General features: G+C 50.4%; 1 protein-coding gene across 1 annotated transcript in view; it reads left to right on the plus strand.

Moving 5' to 3' along the window:
• The window catches only part of klhdc8b (kelch domain containing 8B), a gene marked incomplete at both ends in the record, with an annotated part of 406,850 nt that overhangs the window by 368,491 nt on the left and 19,270 nt on the right, over positions 1–19,089 (plus strand). The window contains one exon of the mRNA XM_084461788.1: positions 12,633–12,734. Coding sequence (XP_084317914.1) covers positions 12,633–12,734 — 102 coding nt within the window. The remainder of the gene's footprint in view (positions 1–12,632; positions 12,735–19,089) is intronic.

Below are 19,089 nucleotides of genomic sequence, written 5' to 3' on the forward strand. Positions count from 1 at the left end.
GCTTTAGCTACTGCTAGCTACCGTCTTCTTCACTTCTCCTTCGGTAAAACATGACACCGTTGTGTTGTGGTATTGTGGAGGGCTTAGGCAGAAGCAGGAAGAGAAACCACTTTTGCCCCATATAAGTAAAATAATGGTCTCATAAGCATTTTCGATTGTAAAATTGTGTTCACTTGTTTTAGTTTGCAAACATATGCAATTTTCTTAGCATTCCCAGCTTTGTATGTAGTTTTAATGTGAAAGATACATCTTGAATGCAGTCAAGACAAATTATTTTGCCTCATAACTTTTGTCAAACCCCCTGGTTCCAGTCAATTGGATTATAGGCTATAGGCTACTTTCGTTTACAATCACGTTACCTTATGAACACAAATAGCTTAACCTATAGGCCTACATAAACACAATAGCCTAAAACCATGTTTATTTACAATGTATTTTCTTTCATTGATAGCATGCCAATAGTTAGGGTGAGGAACGACGCGCGGTCTCTTTAGCCCTGAGACCATCAGGCAGGCAGCAGGAGGTCGTTGAAGGCTTTATATATTATTATGATATTATGTCTAATAATACATTCGTTGAAAGTACACAGGCTGATCTACTATACGGAATTGGAACGAGGAGTGTTCTCATATGGAACTAGGCTGCACACGCCCGCCCGCGACAAGAGCTGAATTGTAGTCAGCTTTCCCCGCTGCGCGCAGGACGCGTGCGTCCCCCGCTCCGAGCGAGAACGCAGGCGGAATGTCGCTCCCCGTCTGAAACGGCCTTGACTCCTGGAATCCCAAGGTCTTTCATATTGAAATTCTCTTGATGGTCTGGGGATGCGAGACGTGTTAAGGGAGTGCATCAGTCGTGAGCCTTGACAGTAGGCTACCAGCCTGCGCTGCGCTCAGAACAAAGTTGGATGAATGGATGGACTTATTGGAATCGTGGAAAATGTTTATTGCGCTCTAAAATCATGAAAGCATAAATGTAAAAATGCAGCAACAGAAGTAGTCTAGATGAGATGGTGGTTTAAATGAATGGCAACACATAAATTGAGACATAAATTGAGACTGGTGATAATGCTGATAATCTACAGTAGGGCCTACCTCTGGCTGAGTTCATGGTTACAGCCATTCATCTCTTACACATGGGCCTATACAATACTTGCACAATCTACTTTGGACGTTAAATCCATCTATCAATCAAACTAGCGAATTCAATGGCCGGTCATGGCAAAGCACCCGCTAACGCAGGCTACCCCCCTCCCCACGATCCAGGGCTAGGAAACCGGTTCATCCAGTTTATTTGAATATAAAATAATTTGGGGGGGGGGGGGTTACAATAGTCTAGTCGAGGTTCGCTGGCGAGTGACGAGCTAGTCAGATGGCGCATGCATGTGTGGACATTGTAGGCCGATTCTGTGAAACCTAAAGAATAAAAGTAGGCTACGTTCAACATTCATTGGAGTGGTCCAGTTGGATAGGCTGAAGATTTGAAGATGTAATTGGTCATTTTAAATGGGCCTATTTGAACGGACTGCATCGATCAATGCAATGACTCTCCATGTTTTTAAGTTTTACCCTTTTCATCAGTAAAACATCATTTTTACAACCATGTCTCATTGATTGGGAAGGCATTTAGAGCTGCCGGTCTATTAGCCTACATTCGGACTCAGAGGATGACATAACTGTTTATTGAGAAACAATTGCAGGCTGGCCTATATAAAGAAATACCACAATGCATGTAGTCTAGATATATTACATTATGTTTAGGCTATAGCCTACACTTTATGGTAGACTGCCCTCTCGCTCGCTAAGCAGGCTACATTGTGGCTGTTTTGTTCATCGCAGAAGCCTATAGCCTAGACTACACATTAAAAAAATGCTTTTTTTTATATAGACCTAGAAGGAATCAGAATATGTGGAAATTTAATTTTAGCCTATTTTAATACAATTCAAATTCTGCTTAGAGGGAATTATTTCCAACGGACATTATGACCTGAGCATAATTAATCATTATCTAAGTTAATATAGGCCTATGAGAACGCAACGCTAGGCCTATGCGTCTTGTGATTGTTCTGTAGCCTAGGCTACAACTTAAGGCTTATTTGGCCCTATTGAATTAATTTAAGCCTACTAGGCTACTCATTATTATCGAATTATCTAGTTGATATATGAATAAAACAATAAGCCGTTTTAATGGCTATGGGCTACTAGTTGTAGCTATACACGAGTTGATGCGCTCTGCTCTTACGCACGGTTGAGGCGGCAGCTCAAATACACTTCGCACATATCCTCTGCTATAGCCTCTCACAGACAGCTAGGTGCACTTCATGCATTGGTAGACAGTTCTGCAGCTTGTCTTCACCATGCAGGCATTTTGGTGGGGGTATTCTTCTGTGGACACTGCGAGGGGCGCAGCCGGAGCCAGAGCGTGCAGCTCTTCAGCCAACTGGAGGATGTCGCGTCTGGGGAGGCTCTGTGTCTCTCCACCAGTCCCCAGCGAGTCCAAGCTCCCCCAATGAATAATACTTATTGATAATAGCCTACATAGCGCAAAACTGTGCATATAATAGGCTGTAGCCAGCGCGAAACTGCGCATTCCCTATAGCCGTTCATGGAACGACTGGCGGCCGGTATAAATAAATAAAAACATACACGATATTTTCTTATTTGAATGATCTTGAATATATATTCAAGATCATTCAAATAACAAAATATTGTGTATATTGTGCATGTGAACGCACTCACTGTCAAACCTGCCGCTATCTATGCACAAGATAGTTAATGTCCGGATATGATTGGCAATGAGTGATCTTTACTCATTTTGTATGGATCCACAAGTCGATCAAGCTTATTTTTTCTTTGTATCGTGCTGAAGCCATATAGCCTACTGCGCTCAGACATGGCTACATTAGCTGGTGCCCCGTCTTCAAATTTACTTCCGGGGTTTACGAGTAGCCTACCAGTTGAATGCGTTCCAGAAACAAAACGCAAAACCCCCACGTTACATACATTCCTATGGTGGTTGTACACGTCATCTTTTTAATTTTTAAAGGTGTTGTCAAAGCAGTAGGAGGCTGATCTCAGAGTATGTTCATCCCACCCTTTGGTACTGGAGGACCCCCGCTTTATAGCCTCCTAGCCCCCATTGCTTTGGAGAAATTTGGCGTGTACAGCCGCCATACATTCCTATGGCGGTTGTACACGTCATCTTTTTAATTTTTAAAGGTGTTGTCAAAGCAGTAGGAGGCTGATCTCAGTGTATGTTCATCCCACCCTTTGGTACTCGAGGACCCCCGCTTTATAGCCTCCTAGCCCCCACCGCTTTGGAGAAATTTGGCGTCATCTTTTTAATTTTTAAAGGTGTTGTCAAAGCAGTAGGAGGCTGATCTCAGAGTATGTTCATCCCACCCTTTGGTACTTGAGGACCCCTGCTTTATAGCCTCCTAGCCCCCACCGCTTTGGATAAATTTGGCGTGTACAGCCGCCATACATTCCTATGGCGGTTGTACACGTCATCTTTTTAATTTTTAAAGGTGTTGTCAAAGCAGTAGGAGGCTGATCTCAGAGTATGTTCATGCCACCCTTCGGTACTTGAGGACCCCAGCTTTATAGCCTCCTAGCCCCCACCACTTTGGAGAAATGTGGCGTGTACAGCCGCCATAGGTCGGTGTACAACAGCAATAGGTTTACATGATAAAATTAATGAAACGTCGTAGAGCTTCATGGATGGTTTCATTTGAAAGCTAGCCTAGGAATTAGTGGGGGTAGGTGGTGCTTCTGAGTAGCTACCAACTTCTACACTGGAGATATAGCCTATCTGGAAAACGGTTATATCTTTGGTTATAACCGTTTTCCAGAAAATGGGCAAAATTAACGGAACGTCGTAGAGCTTCACGGATGGTTTCATTTGAAAGCTAGCTTAGGAATAAGTGGGGGTACGTGGTGGTTGGGAGAGGCTATGACCTTGCACTTTGGAGATATTGACCCGTACACTCACCATGCAAACCTATTGCTGTTGTACACCGACCTGTGGCGGCTGTACACGCCTGTTTCTCCAAAGTGGTGGGGACTAGGAGGCTGATACTGCAGTATGTTCATGGCACCCCTGGGTACTAAGACCACCAAGTGTCAGCCTTCTAGTCCCATCCGTTTACGAGAAACAGCCGTGTACAGCCGCCACAGGTCAGTGTACAACTCCAATAGGTTTGCATGGCAAGTGTCCAGGCCAATATCTCCAAAGTGGCTGGGGGTAGGAGGCTCATAATGTAACCTCAGCATCCTCTTACCATAAGGGACAAGCCCTCCGAATACCGTAAGGATTGGAGAAAGTTGAATTTTACCCTCTCGGCTGCTGGAAGTCAATTTTGAGATTTTGGTCAAAAATTCAAATTGCTCGGATTGCCTCGAAACACAGCACACTAAAAGAGTACCATGGAGGTATGAACATACTGCCATATCAACCTCCTAGCCCCTGTCACTTTGGAGATATTGGCCTGGACACTTGCCATGCAAACCTATTGCTGTTGTACACCGACCTGTGGCGGCTGTACACGCCTGTTTCTCCAAAGTGGTGGGGGCTAGGAGGCTGATACTGTAGTATGTTCATGGAACCCCTGGGTACTCTAAGACCACCGAGTGTCAGCCTTCTAGCCCCATCCATGTCGGAGAAACAGGCGTGTACAGTCGCCACATGTCAGTGTACAACGGCAATAGGTTTACATGGTGAGTGTACGGGTGAATATCTCCAAATTGACAGGGGCTAGGAGGCTGATACTGTAGTATAATCATGCCACCAAAGGGTAGTCTAAGACCACCAAGTGTCATCCTTCTGGGCCAAACCACTTTGGAGAAACAAGCGCGTGAGTCTAACCCTAATCCTACCCTAATGGTCAATATCTCCAAAGATTATTGTGCTAGGAGGCTGATATGGCAGTATGTTCATGTCTCCATGGTGTACTGTTACTGTGGATAGGTTTCGAGCCAATCCGAGCAATTTTAATTTTAACATGTAAACCTATTGCGGTTGTACACCGACCTGTGGCGGCTGTACACGCCCGTTTCTCCAAAGCCATTGGTGGGAGAAGGCTATTGCTCTGTGGTGTTAAAGTACCAAGTGTTGACATAAACATACTGGAATATCAGCCTCCTAGCTCTCTGTTAAGTGTATAAAATAAAGGAATGTACAGCTGCTATATAAACCTATTGGCACTGTACGCCTTTCCCGTACGGCCTACGAACATCCCACAGATATGAATCAAAACTGAGATTGCTCTAGAGTGTCCAAGGATCAACATATTTCAGCGTCAGCCTCCAAGATTAAGCGGTTTTCATTTTGGATCAAAATGATCAATTCTTGCAAAGAAGGGTGTTGTACTCTAAGAGCCTGACAGTGTACTGGGTCAAATTTGGAGATATGTGAGGATTTTTTTTTTCTAGAGGGGTTAGCTGAAATTCCTCTGTACAGTCTCGAAGGACACTCACTCATGACCCACTGACCCGATTTTGAGGCCTCTAGTGCTTTCGGAACCCCCTCTGTACAGTAAAACAATGTGCGTGTACAGGCGCCATAGGAATTCGGCGGCTGTACACATTCTCCCTAAGTCGCTTCCCGTAACCGACCGAAGGTAGCAGAGACGAAAGCTCTGCACATTCTGCAATGGCAGTGCATGCTGAGTAACTGACCCGAGTACTGTGTCTGTACTGTGCATGTAAAGGTCCTCAGGGAGCTGTGACCTTTGTTTCAAAAGGTCATGTGTACAACGGCAACAGTTTCAATGGTGATTTCCCCCATTCATTCCTGTGGCGGTTGTACATGCCAAATTTCTCCAAAGTGGTGGGGGCTAGGAGGCTGATACTGTAGTATGTTCATGCCACCAAAGGGTAGTCTAAGACCACCAAGTGGCATCCTTCTAGGCCAAACCGCTTTGGAGAAACAAGCAAGTGAGTGTAACCCTAATCCTACCCTAATGGTCAATATCTCCAAAGATTCTTGGTCTAGGAGGCTGATATTGCAGTATGTTCATGTCTCCATGGTGTACTGTTACTGTGCATAGGTTTCGAGCCAATCCGAGCAATTTTAATTTTAACATGTAAACCTATTGCGGTTGTACACCGACCTATGGCGGCTGTACACCCCTGTCTCAGGTCAATATCTCCAAAGTGGCTTGGGGTAGGAGGCTCATAATATAACCTCAGCATCCTCTTACCATAAGGGACAAGCCCTCCGAATCCCGTAAGGATTGGAGGAAGTTGAATTTTACCCTCTCGGCTGCTGGAAGTCGATTTTGAGTTTTGGTCAAAAATTCAAATTGCTCGGATTGCCTCGAAACACAGCACACTAAAAGAGTACCATGGAGGTATGAACATACTGCCATATCAGCCTCCTAGCCCCTGTCACTTTGGAGATATTGACCCGTACACTCACCATGTAAACCTATTGCTGTTGTACACCAACCTGTGGCGGCTGTACACGCCTTTTTCTCCAAAGCGGTGGGGGCTAGGAGGCTGATACTGTAGTATGTTCATGGCACCCCTAGGTACTCTAAGACCACCGAGTGTCAGCCTTCTAGACCCATCCGTTTTGGAGAAACAGCCGTGTACAGCCGCCACAGGTCAGTGTACAACGGCAATAGGTTTGCATGGCAAGTGTCCAGGCCAATATCTCCAAATTGATAGGGGCTAGGAGGTTGATATGGCAGTATGTTTATGTCTCCATGGTGTACTGTTACTGTGCATAGGTTTCGAGCCAATCCGAGCAATTTTAATTTTAACATGTAAACCTATTGCTGTTGTACACGAACCTGTGGCGGCTGTACACGCCTGTGTACTGTAGCGTATTAAAACAAATTGAGCGGTCCGATCGGTCCGAAACCCGTACGGCCCTTTGTCCTCGAGGTGCCGATCACGCACGCCGGATTTCGTGCCGAACGGACCGCTCTGAATATCCCGTTCTCTGATTGGCCCATATGGGATGCTCCGATTGGTCCGACGTACAGAGGGCCCTTAGGCCCCGAGGGCTTGATCACGCTCACCGAACGTCGTGCCGATCGGACAACTTTGAAAATGGAGCTCTCTGATTGGTCCGAAACTCCGCACGCCGTTAGGCCACGGTCGGGCCTCTGCCCTGACCGGACGTCAGCCCGATCGGTGGGGGTCAAACTCAAAACCGGCCCGAGACACTTTTGGGCACCGCAGGCCTCATCAGGTTCAGATTTGGCGAGGCCACGCCAAAAAACGGCGTCCCGAGAGGTCGCGTGGTCTGGGACGCCGTTTTTGACTGAAAAGTGCCTGGGCTGTACAGTCGTGTACAGCCGTCCAAGGAACCTGCCCGGGTTGTACGCCGCGTACGGCCCAGGCGCGTACCGCCTGAGCTGTACGCGGCGCACGGCCTCCAGCCGGGTTGCATGGGCGTTGTACGACGTGTACGGGGCTCATAGGCCCCCATAGTGCGGTTGGCGGTGGCTCGGAGTCGCCCCACTCGGGTGTACAGCCCCCATTGGGACTGTATTGGGGCTGTACACGCTGTTGTGTACAGCTCAGGCAGTTTCAATGCAAGAAAATTTACAGCCCCCATTGACTTTCGGCTGACTTCCCTACCCCTGGCAGCATCAACCAGCTCTGCCTAGGGAATCTTTAGCCGCTCCCAGGCCAGTGTGGAGATGTAGTCCCGCCACCTAGTCCTGGGTCTACCCCGCGGCCTCCTCCCAGCTGGACACGCCTGGAACACCTCCCTAGGGAGACGCCCAGGAGGCATCCTCACTAAATGCCCGAACCACCTCAACTGGCTCCTTTCGACGCAAAGGAGCAGCGGCTCTACTCCGAGTCTCTCCCGGATGACTGAACTTCACCCTCCGGAGAAAACTCATTTCGGCCGCTTGTATCCGTGATCTCGTTAGTTCGGTCATGACCCATGGTTAGAACTAGCTGTTGTAAATCATATTTTTGAAATAGCTAGTGTAGTTTTTCTAAATTGCGCCATCTATTTTCTGGCACAGCAATTGTAGCTATATTTAGTCTGACCAGAAGCAGGGATAAAAACGTATCCCCACCGGTGATAAAAATGAATGATCAGAGGAGGGGATATCAAAACCAGAGGGGGGGAAATCCCCCCCACCCCCCCAGCAATTTGCACGCTGTATGTATGTATGTGTACTCATATATATAAATGTATCTGTATATGATAGGTAGAAAGGTATAGAATAAAAAATACATACATCCAGTCTGTATGTATATTATCTATATATATATATATATATATATATATATAGACTGGATGTATTTTTTTTCTATTCTATAACTATCAATATATCATATCTATCTACTGTATCTATCGATCGGTCTGATCATTAGACGACCTGCTCTATCCTGAGCAACAGACGGGTTGAAGTGAGATGACAGCAAGGAGCGGTTGAAGTTAGCTAACCAAATGTGCCAGGGACCCCAGAAGCAGAGACAGAACACCGGATCCAAGTTAAACGGTTTAATAAAGCCTCTCTTACTCTGAAAATGTAATTTAATGTTATTTATTGCTCTATAAATGTTCTTAGCCGGTAGACAAACATACTCCAGGAGCTTGCTCGATCGCCTCGTTGAGAGGGGTCAGGGAAGAATTTTTACAGCTCACTTATCTGGCCCCCGGGCAATTACTGTTTTTTTGCTTCCCTCTGGAATATGTAGGGGTGGGATGTCTGCCCACCTCCCTTGTTCTCTGTAAAGCACATTGTGTTGCCTCTGGGTATGAAATGCGCTATATAAATAAAGCTTTGATTGATTGATTGATTGAATAAAAATCAAATACCCTACCTAACGTAAACTAAAACTATTGGTCTTGTGTGGGTGCCTGGTAGGAATGTGAATGGAAAGTGTGCTAGACCAGTGTTTTTCAACCTTTTTTGAGCTAAGGCACATTTTTGACATTAAAAAAATCCCACGGCACACTACCCTCCCAAGTGTCATGTTCTACAAAGAGTCCTCAGTAATGACTGGGAACGGAAGTTAGCAGCAGGACTAGAGTTAGCAGCAGGAAAAGAGTTAGCAGGTCAGAAGTTAGTCAGCAGGAAAGGAGTGAGCAGCAGGACAGAAATTAGCAGCAGGAAAGGAGTTAGTTAGAAAGACGAACTAGTTAGAAGGGCGAGAGTTACAGTAGTTAGCAGGACAGTTGTTAGCAGGACAGGAGTTAGCAGCAGGACAGAAGTTAGCAGTTAGTTAGCAGGACAGGAGTTAGTTAGCAGGAGTCATCAGCAGGACAGAAATTAGTAAGCAGGGCAGGGGTTTGTTAGCAGGACAGGAGTTAGTTAGCAGGAGTTAGCAGTAAGACAGGAATTAGTAGGAGGATAGGAGTTAGTTAAAAGGACAAAAGTTAGTTAGCAGGACAGGAGCTAGTTAGCAGGATAGGGGTTAGTTAGCAGGATAGGGGTTAGTTAGCAGAACAGGAGTAAGCAGCAGGACAGGAATTAGTTAGCAGGAGTTAGCAGGAGGTCAGGAGTTATTTAGCAGGACAGGAGTTAGTTAGAAGGGGTTATTTAACAGGACAGTAGTTAGTTACTTCTTTGACGCCACCATGGAGGCCGTTCTCCTGTATGGCTGTGAATGCTGGACCTTGAGCCAATCCCTGCAGAGGTCGCTGGACGGATGCTACACCAGAATGCTGTGTGCAGCACTGGACATAAGTCATTTATAACGTGCATGTCAGTATTGAAGCAGCAGCAAGGAGAATGAGGCTGGCTGGACACTGCTACAGACACCGTGAGCTTCTGGCCAGCAAGCTGGTTTTATGGGAGCCATCTCCACGGTCCTACCAAAACAATTGTGGACATAATCAAGATGGATGTGGGAGTGGAGACCAGGGATGTGCACGGTTAACCGAGTACTCGAGTACCCGAGTAGGCGATCTGCTAGTCGGAAAATAATTGGTTAATCTAAAGGCTACAATATGGCATTTTTGGCCGTGAAAGCCTGCATTTCTGAGCGCCTGGGCCCTTTTTCAATTGTTACCAAAGAGGATAGAGCGTTGGCGGCTGCCTGGAGAACATTGCCATCTCAACCTTTCAGAAAGGCGCTGCCAAAGTCACTGCGGCTCTTTCAGACAACCAATGATCAGATATTAGATAGGGCATGACTCGTCAGCTGTCTGGGGATCCCGGAGGACCCCCCTGCCTGGCTATTAAACGGAATATCTGAAAGTGCACCAATGGTAAAAATAATAAATGCAGCCAAGCTGTCAGGGGTAGTGATGACTGATTACTAGTTGACTACTGTCTAGCCAGCTAACTTGAGGAGTTCAGAGAAACCATGGAGAAGGACTTTCGGTCGGCACCAAAGTGTTTCTGGAAGACCATCAGACACCTCAGGAAGGGAAAGCGGGGGACCATCCAAGCTGTATACAGCAAGGAGGGGACACTGCTGACCTCAACTGAGGAGGTTGTTGAGCGTTGGAAGGAGCACTTTGAGGAACTCCTGAACCCGACTAATCGACCCTCTACGATCGAGGCAGAGCCGGAAGATGATGGGGGGTCGTCAATTTCCTTGGAGGAGGTCACTGAGGTAGTCAAACAACTCCACAGTGGCAAAGCCCCATGGACTGATGAGATCGGTCCAGAAATGCTGAAGGCGCTGGGTGTTGAGGGGCTGTCTTGGTTGACACGCCTCTTTAACATTGTGTGGAAGTGTGGGTCAGTGCCAAAGGAGTGGCAGACTGGGGTGGTGGTCCCAATATTCAAAAAAGGGGACCAGAGGGTGTGTGCCAATTATAGAGGCATCACATTACTCAGCTTCCCAGGGAAAGTGTACTGATTTCGTCCTGGTCGTGGAACCACCAACCAGCTCTTCACTCTCGCGAGGATCTTGGAGGGGGCTTGGGAGTTTGCCCAACCTGTCTACATGTGTTTTGTGGACTTGGAGAAGGCTTACGAACGGGTCCCTCGAGAGGTCTTGTAGAGGGTTATGCGGGAGTACGGGGTGAGGGGTCCCTACTTAGGGCCATCCAATCCCTGTACACCCAGAGCGAGAGCAGTGTCCGTGTCCTCGGCAGTAAGTCGTCTTCCTTTCCGGTGGGGGTTGGCCTCCGCCAGGGCTGCGCTCTGTCACCAATCCTGTTTGTGATTTTCATGGACAGGATATCAAGGCGTAGCCCTGGGGAGGTGGGTTTGCAGTTTGGTGAGCTGGGGATCGCGTCGCTGCTATTTGCAGATTTGGCCTGTCCACTCCGAGTAGGAAATGAGTCCTAACCCCAAGTGAAGGAGTTCAAGTATCTGGGGGTCTTGTTCACGAGTGAGGGAACCATGGAGAGGGAGTTTGGCCGGAGAATCAGAGCAGCTGGTGCGGTTCTGTAGTCGCTTTACCGCACTGTTGTGATGAAAAGAGAGCTGAGCCAAAAGGCAAAGCTCTCGATCTACCGGTCTATCTTCGTCCCCATCCTCACCTATGGTCATGAAGGATGGGTCATGACCAAAAGAACGAGATCACGTATAGAAGCAGCCGAAATTAGATTTCTCCGGAGGGTGGCTGGGGTCTCCCTGAGAGATCGGGTGAGAAGTTCAGTCATCCGGGAGAGGCTCGGAGTAGAGCCGCTGCTCCTTTGCATCGAAAGGAGCCAGTTGAGGTGGTTCGGGCATCTAGTGAGGATGCCTCCTGGGCGCCTCCCTGGGGAGGTGTTCCAGGCGTGTCCGGCTGGGAGGAGGCCGCGGGGTAGACCCAGGACCAGGTGGCGGGACTATATCTCCGCACTGGCCTGTGAGCGGCTAAAGATTCCCCAGGCAGAGCTGGTTGATGCTGCTAGGGAAAGGGATGTCTGGAGCTGCTGCCTCCGTGACCCGACCCCGGATAAGCGGATGAAGATGGATGGATGGATGGAGTTGGTTAGCAGGAGTTAGCAGCAGGACAGGAGTTAGTTAGCAGGACAGGAGTTCGTTAGCAAGACAGGAGTTAGTTAGCAGGAGTTAGCAGGTGGAAGAAGGAGAATGAAGCTGGCTGGGGCACTGCTGCAGACACCATGAGCTTCGGGACAGCTGGTGTTATGGGAGCCATCTCCACTGTGCGGACGCAAGTTGCAAGGACGTCCTACCAAAACATTCGTGGACATAATCAAAATGGATGTGGGAGTGGACACCACCGATGAGATCGCCAGGTGTATGGAGGGCCGGAATAACTGGAGACAAAGATGGGAGGCCCACCTGTGGAGTTAGAAGGCCGAGAGTTAATTAGCACGACAGAACTTAGTTAGCAGGACAGGATGGTAAATGGTAAATGTACTGCACTTATATGGCGCTTTTCCACCTTAGTGGCACTCAAAGTGCTTTAGAATGGCCTCCCATTCACCCATTCACACACACGGTAGCTGCCATGCACGGCTAGGTGTCTTGCTCAAGGACACTTCGACATGTGGACAGTCGGAGCTGGGATTCGAACCACTAACCCTTCGATCATTGAACCACCCGCTCTACCAACTGAGCTACAGCCACCCCTAAGTTAGTTAGGAGGACAGGAGTTAGTTAGCAGGGCAGGAGTTTGAAGGGAGGGAGGGTGGGGAGGATAGAGAGTGGGAGGGTAGAGAGGGAATGTGTTTGTTTACTGACTGCTAACTGTGTGCAGGTGTCTGTCTGTGTATGTGTGTGTCCTGAACCTAGCCTTGATATCTGTGTGCAGGTGTGTGGCTGAAGCCCACCCGAGCCTCCAAGATGAGGGAGAAGAGGGCTGACTTTGTGGCTGGTTGTCTGGGAGGAAGGCTGATCGCTGCCGGGGGACTGGGTGAGTATCACTGCACCTGGACCGGAGACTGGCCAGAGCCTACACACACACCCACCCATGCACACACTCGTGTACGCACACACACACACACACACACACACACACAGAAAAAGAGAAAGATGATTACAGAGAGAGAGATTGTTTTAAATGCTAGCTGTTCTGGATTAAACTGAACCAGGGCAGTTTAATCCAGATACGGTATATTGTGATTGTGAATCACCTGCTCCTCGGAGAGGGTGAGCTGTAGAGGTGCTGCTCTCTACCCATCTATCCTCTCCCTCTCTTCCTCTTCTTCTCTCTCTCCCTCTCTCCCTCACCTTTCCTCTTGCTCACTCTCTCCACATGTATGTGTATATACAGTATATATATATATATATAGTTATTTATATATATATATATATAATTATGTACTCAGCCTCCAATCCAGCGCCACACACACACACGTGCACACACGCAAACACGCACTATTAAAATATCTTAAAATCCCTTGCTAATGTAAATACAGACTACAGACTGGTGGTGCTCTCAGTCAGTCTGGTTGGGTGCAGGAGAAGGAAGAGGAGGTGCAGGGGCAGGAGTAAAGGAGGAGAGGATTCAGAGTTAAGAGAGGAGAGAGGAGCCTAACTAGAATGTATGATTGGAGACTGTATCTGAGGAGAGTTAGCCTGAGCTGTAGGCTTGATGAGAAGGTGACTTAGCATGGCGTCCTCCGGGTGGAAAATCAAAGCCGCGGCAGCCTGTGGCAGCTCCCCAGGTGAGGGAGTGTGTGTGTGAAGATTAGAGAGAAGAAGCTCAGTGCTCTGGTGGCTGTGAACAGAGCCTCAGCTGCAGTACTTTGTTCTCCTGAGAAATGATGACGACAATAGTGTCACAAAGGCACTCACACACACTCCCCCCAACACTCACACACACCCCTAACACTCACACACACACACACACACACCCCTAACACTCACACCCCCCCCCCCAACACTCACACACACCCCTAACACTCTCACACACACACACACCCTTAACACTCACTCCCCCCAACACTCACACACGCCCCTAACACTCACACACACACCCCTAACACTCACACACACTCCCCCCAACACTCACACACACCCCTAACACTCACACACACTCCCCCCAACACTCAAACACACCCCTAACACACACACCCCCAACACTCACACACGCCCCCAACACTCACACACACACACACACCCCTAACACTCACACACACCCCTAACACTCACACACTCCCCTCAACACTCACACACACCCCTAACACTCACACACACACACCCCTAACACTCACACACACTCCCCCCAACACTCACACACACCCCTAACACTCACACACTCCCCCCAACACTCACACACACCCCTAACACTCTCACACACACACACACCCCTAACACTCACACGCACCCCTAACACTCACACACTCCCCTCAACACTCACACACACCCCTAACACTCACACACACCCCTAACACTCACACACACTCCCCCCAACACTCAAACACACCCCTAACACACACACCCCTAACACTCACACACACTCCCCCCAACACTCACACACACCCCTATCACTCACACACACACACCCCTAACACTCAAACACACCCCTAACACACACACCCCTAACACTCACACACACTCCCCCCAACACTCACACACACCCCTAACACTCACACACACACCCCTAACACTCACACACACCCCTAACACTCACACACTCCCCTCAACTCTCACACACACCCCTAACACCTACACACACACCCCTAACACTCACACACACACACACCCCTAACACTCACACACCGAACACTCACACACACCCCTAACACTCACACACACACACACACACACACACACACACACACCCCTAACACTCACACACACACACACACACACACACACACACACACCCACACACACTCCTAACACTCACACACACACACACTGTGGCATCCTCCTGCCCATTGGGTGACACGAGGCTGCCCCAGCGGCGCTGCCTCCAGGCACAAGAGTGTGGAGCACCAGCTCCACACTCAACCTCAGCACCATGGACAGCGCCAGCTCCACACCTACCTTCAGCAGCATGGACAGCGCGGCAAGGTTGTGGACAGCGTCTACAGGCCATTCCTGATCGCCACGGCAACGATGTTCCCCAGCTGCCCCAAATCAGCTCATCAGCGTGGAGCTGCAGCAACCCCAGCTGCAGCTAATCATTCAGGGCACAAAAGCCCAGCAGAAGGGGCAAAGAGGAGTCAGTGTTGGACTCAGTCTAAGCCCGACCCCAGCTGCCCTGAGACCTGCCCTGCCCAGCTGAAGGAGACAGGGGAACAAGTCAGCATGGCTGACCGTTTTGTTTGGTTTTGACGTTTTTTCTGTTTGATACCCTGAGTGGTATTTTTTTCAATAAACACGCCAAGAGCGCAGACCTGCCCTCGGACTCGAACTCCCTCTTGTTCTCCACCAGCCTCACTGCCTTGCTTGTGACAGTGGTGGAGAATGTGGGCAGCGTGAGACCATTGGAGAAGAGGAACCGAGACCCAACCCTGGCTACCATGAGCGCCCTTGAGAAGGCCGTCGCCCTGCTCCTCCAGTCGCAAGCCCAACTCAACCGCCTCGTCGCCCGCAGCACCAGCCCCACGCCTCCCCCGAGAGCAGCTCCGGCGCAATTGCTTACCAGACTCGGGCCCGACGACGACATAGGAGCACATCTGGAGTTATTTGAAAGGACGGCTGATCGGGAGAGATGGCCAAGGATGGAGTGGGGAACCATCCTCGCACCCTACCTCACCGGCGACGCGCAACAAGCCTGTTCGCGACCTCGGAGGGGTTGACAACTCAGATTACCACACCCTGAAGACAGCCATCCTAGCCCAATATGGGGTAAACTTGCAGGCTCTAGCAGTAGTGTTTCTAGCTTAAAATGCCACCCTGGGTGAACTCCCCGCTACGGCGCCCGCCCCCCCCGGCCCCGAGCCAATGCGGTGAGATGGAACACTTTCAGTTTCGTTTTGTAAACGTGAAATAAACGTGCTTTCCGATTGTGAATGATAAACTGGTAAGTTGTTGAGCGGGGGGGGGGGGTTGCTGACAGGCAGGTTCTGATTGACATGCAATTTGTTGACGGGGGGGGGTTACTTTGCGGAGAGTTTTTTCTCTGCTCCTCTTGCCGCCCCCCTGCCCATGTTGCCCATGCCTAAATACGCCACTGGGCTCGAGCACAGCAGTGGCACGCCTGGGAGATGGAGATCCGGGGCCCCATCAGGAGCCAGGTGACTCAGCTGACCAGGCTGACTTGGAGGTGGCTCACCCGGAGCAGGACCCAGTGCCGTGGATCACCTGGTCATGGACTGTTGTCTCCGATCCCTTCCTCCTGCGGCCCGGCGCCAGGTTGCCCTCCAACATCCAGCCTCTGTCCAGGAGCTTATTGAGGTACTTGAAGGGTACCAGGACACGGAGCAGATAATGGTGACGTGTCCCCGTTGACGACGTGAAGGAGGGCCGGACGGTACCAGCCTACCCTCCGCCCGGACTTCTCCGCCAGAACTCCGCCCCAAACACCAGGATGTGCATATGCGATCCGCCAACAGAGACAAGGAGAAATGTAGGTCGGCACGTACCCTTCTCACTACCTTTTGGTCCCCCTGTCACCCTGGTGCGGCCCCACCTCGCCTCCGGACCCCACATAGAGGTTGGGTGAGTTCATGGTGACACCCAAGTCTACCCTACAGCGCGCGTCGAAGTGCGCACTCCCAAAGGGGTGTTCCAGGTGGAGGCCAGGCTGGTGCTCGCCCTACCCATCCCTCTCCTGATCGGCAGGGACTGTCCTATCTTCGGCCGCCTGGCGCAGGAGCCCAGGGGGGCTCGACCCAAATCTCGATAACCAAAAGGAAGAAGAATGGTGTTTGTGGCCTCTCCAGCCTCATCTTTCTCTCCCGCGACGAGCCCGCCGGCCTTGGACCACTCCTCCGGCAAACCCCAGCAAGAAACCGACCCGGAGCCAGGCGAGAATGAGGGACCAGGTCAGACCGCCACAACACTGCGCCCCTCCTCGAGGGGGCCGAATGCTCACCCCTGACAGAGTTCTAAGATTTCCCCTTTCTGGGGGAGAACTACAGGGAACCCATGGGCCGATTTGCCGCAGCCCAACGAGAGGACGAGAACCTCCTCCACACCTGGGGAAATGTCATGGCCCACGATGATCAGCCCCTCAACCCGGTGAGTCCCCTCACACCTCCCTACTTCTGTATTAAAAAACAAATGTTGTATTGTGTCGACAAAACTAATGAACGCCTGATCGAACAGTTGGTAGTCCCCAAGAGCTGTGTATCCAAAGTGTTGTTCATGGCCCACAATCACATACTGGGGGCCCACCTGGGGATGGACAAGACCGAGGGGGGATCCTGGCGAGGTTCTACTGGACTGGGGTGAGGAAAGCCATCGCGGACCACTGCAGAAGGTGTGAAGCTTGCCAGGTGAATGTCCCACTTCCCCATTACCGGAACCCGTTGATACCCCTCCCTATCATTGATGTGCCCTTTGACCGCATAGCCATGGACATCGTGGGCCCCCTCCCCAAATCCAGCCGGGGCCATCGGTACATCCTAGTGATACTGGATTACGCCACCCGTGAGGCCCTTTCCCTTTGGGCCACGACTGCCAAGGCAATAGCAAAGGAACTGGTGTTGCTCTTCAGCAGGGTGGGTATAGTTAAGGAAGTTCTCACTGATCAGGGCTCATGCTTCATGTCCTCTGTCCTGAAGAGGGTCCTGCGCCTGCTGCGCGTCAAACAACGGCCGACTTCTGTATACCATCCAAAACACATGCTAAAGAAAGTAACAGAGGTGGATGTGCGTAATTGGGATCTGCTGTTGCCCTGTTTTATTCACGATTCTTTAAGTTCCCCAGGCCTCCACAGGTTTTTCCCCATTTGAGTTGCTGTTCGGAGACCCCGGGGGCTGTAGGACATTGCACTGTGATTGAGCATGTGAACTCCATGCAACAGCAGCTTCGCCAAGTGTGGCCAGTGGTGAGAGAACACATGGAGAAAGCCCAGCAGAGCCAAGCCCGCCGTTATAACCGGGGAGCCCAACTGCGAGCCTTCGCCCCTGGAGACCTGGTCCTCATCCTCATACCCTCAGCCGAATGCAAGTTCCTTGCTCGCTGGAGGGGACCCTACTGGATAATGTAAAAGGTGAGCGAAGTAAACTACCGAGTCCGACAGCCGGGGAGACGAAAACCCACCCAGTTATACCATGTTAACCTTTTAAAAGCCCACCAGGAACCAGCAGAACCCATTAGAGAAGTGGTCTCAGCAGTCCTGAACCAGTTGATCTGCCTGGACGTGCCCCGAGGGGACCAGCTGGGACCGGACCAGGTGCAGGAGCCCCAAATAGGACTCCACTAAGGGTCTGCAGGAAGGCCGAGTACTCCGAACTGCTGTTCGGTGCATAAGCACAAACCACAGTCATAGTCCCCCCCCCCTTTCCCCCCCACAGTCCTAAGGCGCAGGGAGGCAACCCTCTCGTCCACTTGGGTGAACTCCAGCACAGAGGCGCTCAGCTGGGGGCTAGCTAGTATAGCCACACCTGCCTTACGCCTTATATGTGAGCAACTCCGGAGAAGAACAGGGTCCAACCCCTATCCAGGAGTTTGGTTCCGGCGCCGGTGCTGTGCATGGAGGTAAGCCCGACCAGGCATAATTGGTATCGCTCCACCTCCAGCTCCTTCCCCCCCAGCGAGGTCAGGTTCCATGTCCCCAGAGCCAGCCTTTGCCGCCTGGGTCCAGTCCGTCGGTGCCCATCACTTTCACTGCCACCTAGTTGGCAGCGCACCCGACCCAGACAGTTCCTCCCGCGGGTAGTGGGTCCACGGGACAGACGAGATGGAGATATTGTTCCCATGTTGCTCTTTCGGGCTGGGCCTGGCCGGGCTCCGTGGAAAGCCCGGACACCAGGCGCTCGCATACGGGCCCTCCATCCGGGCCTGACTCCAGACGGGGGCCCCGGGCTTTCACCGGGCTGGGTATCTCTCTCTCTTCGGTGTTCTTCCATCAAGGTTTTTTGCTGGTTAAGGACTGTGGGGCGCAACTCCTCACAGCCCTGCTCTGGCCGTTTTGGGCTTAAGGGGAGACACGGTAGGTGAAAACATCGTTTTTCAACGCCGTTGTCAAATTTGAGATTTTGTGCTAGTTTGCTTCCATAACATGTCTTCTTTCATACTAGTGGAAATAAAACATCCAAAATACGCATTTAGATGTTTATTTTACTTCATTTAGTCCGTTTGCTTCTGTAGATGTTAGGGTTTGAGGCAGGACCCAAAAGCAGACGGCAGGCAAGCAGCTCAGGTTC

The sequence above is a fragment of the Borostomias antarcticus genome, assembly GCF_949987555.1.
Source record: "Borostomias antarcticus genome assembly, chromosome: 3".
Classification (NCBI taxonomy): Eukaryota; Metazoa; Chordata; class Actinopteri; order Stomiiformes; family Stomiidae; genus Borostomias; species Borostomias antarcticus.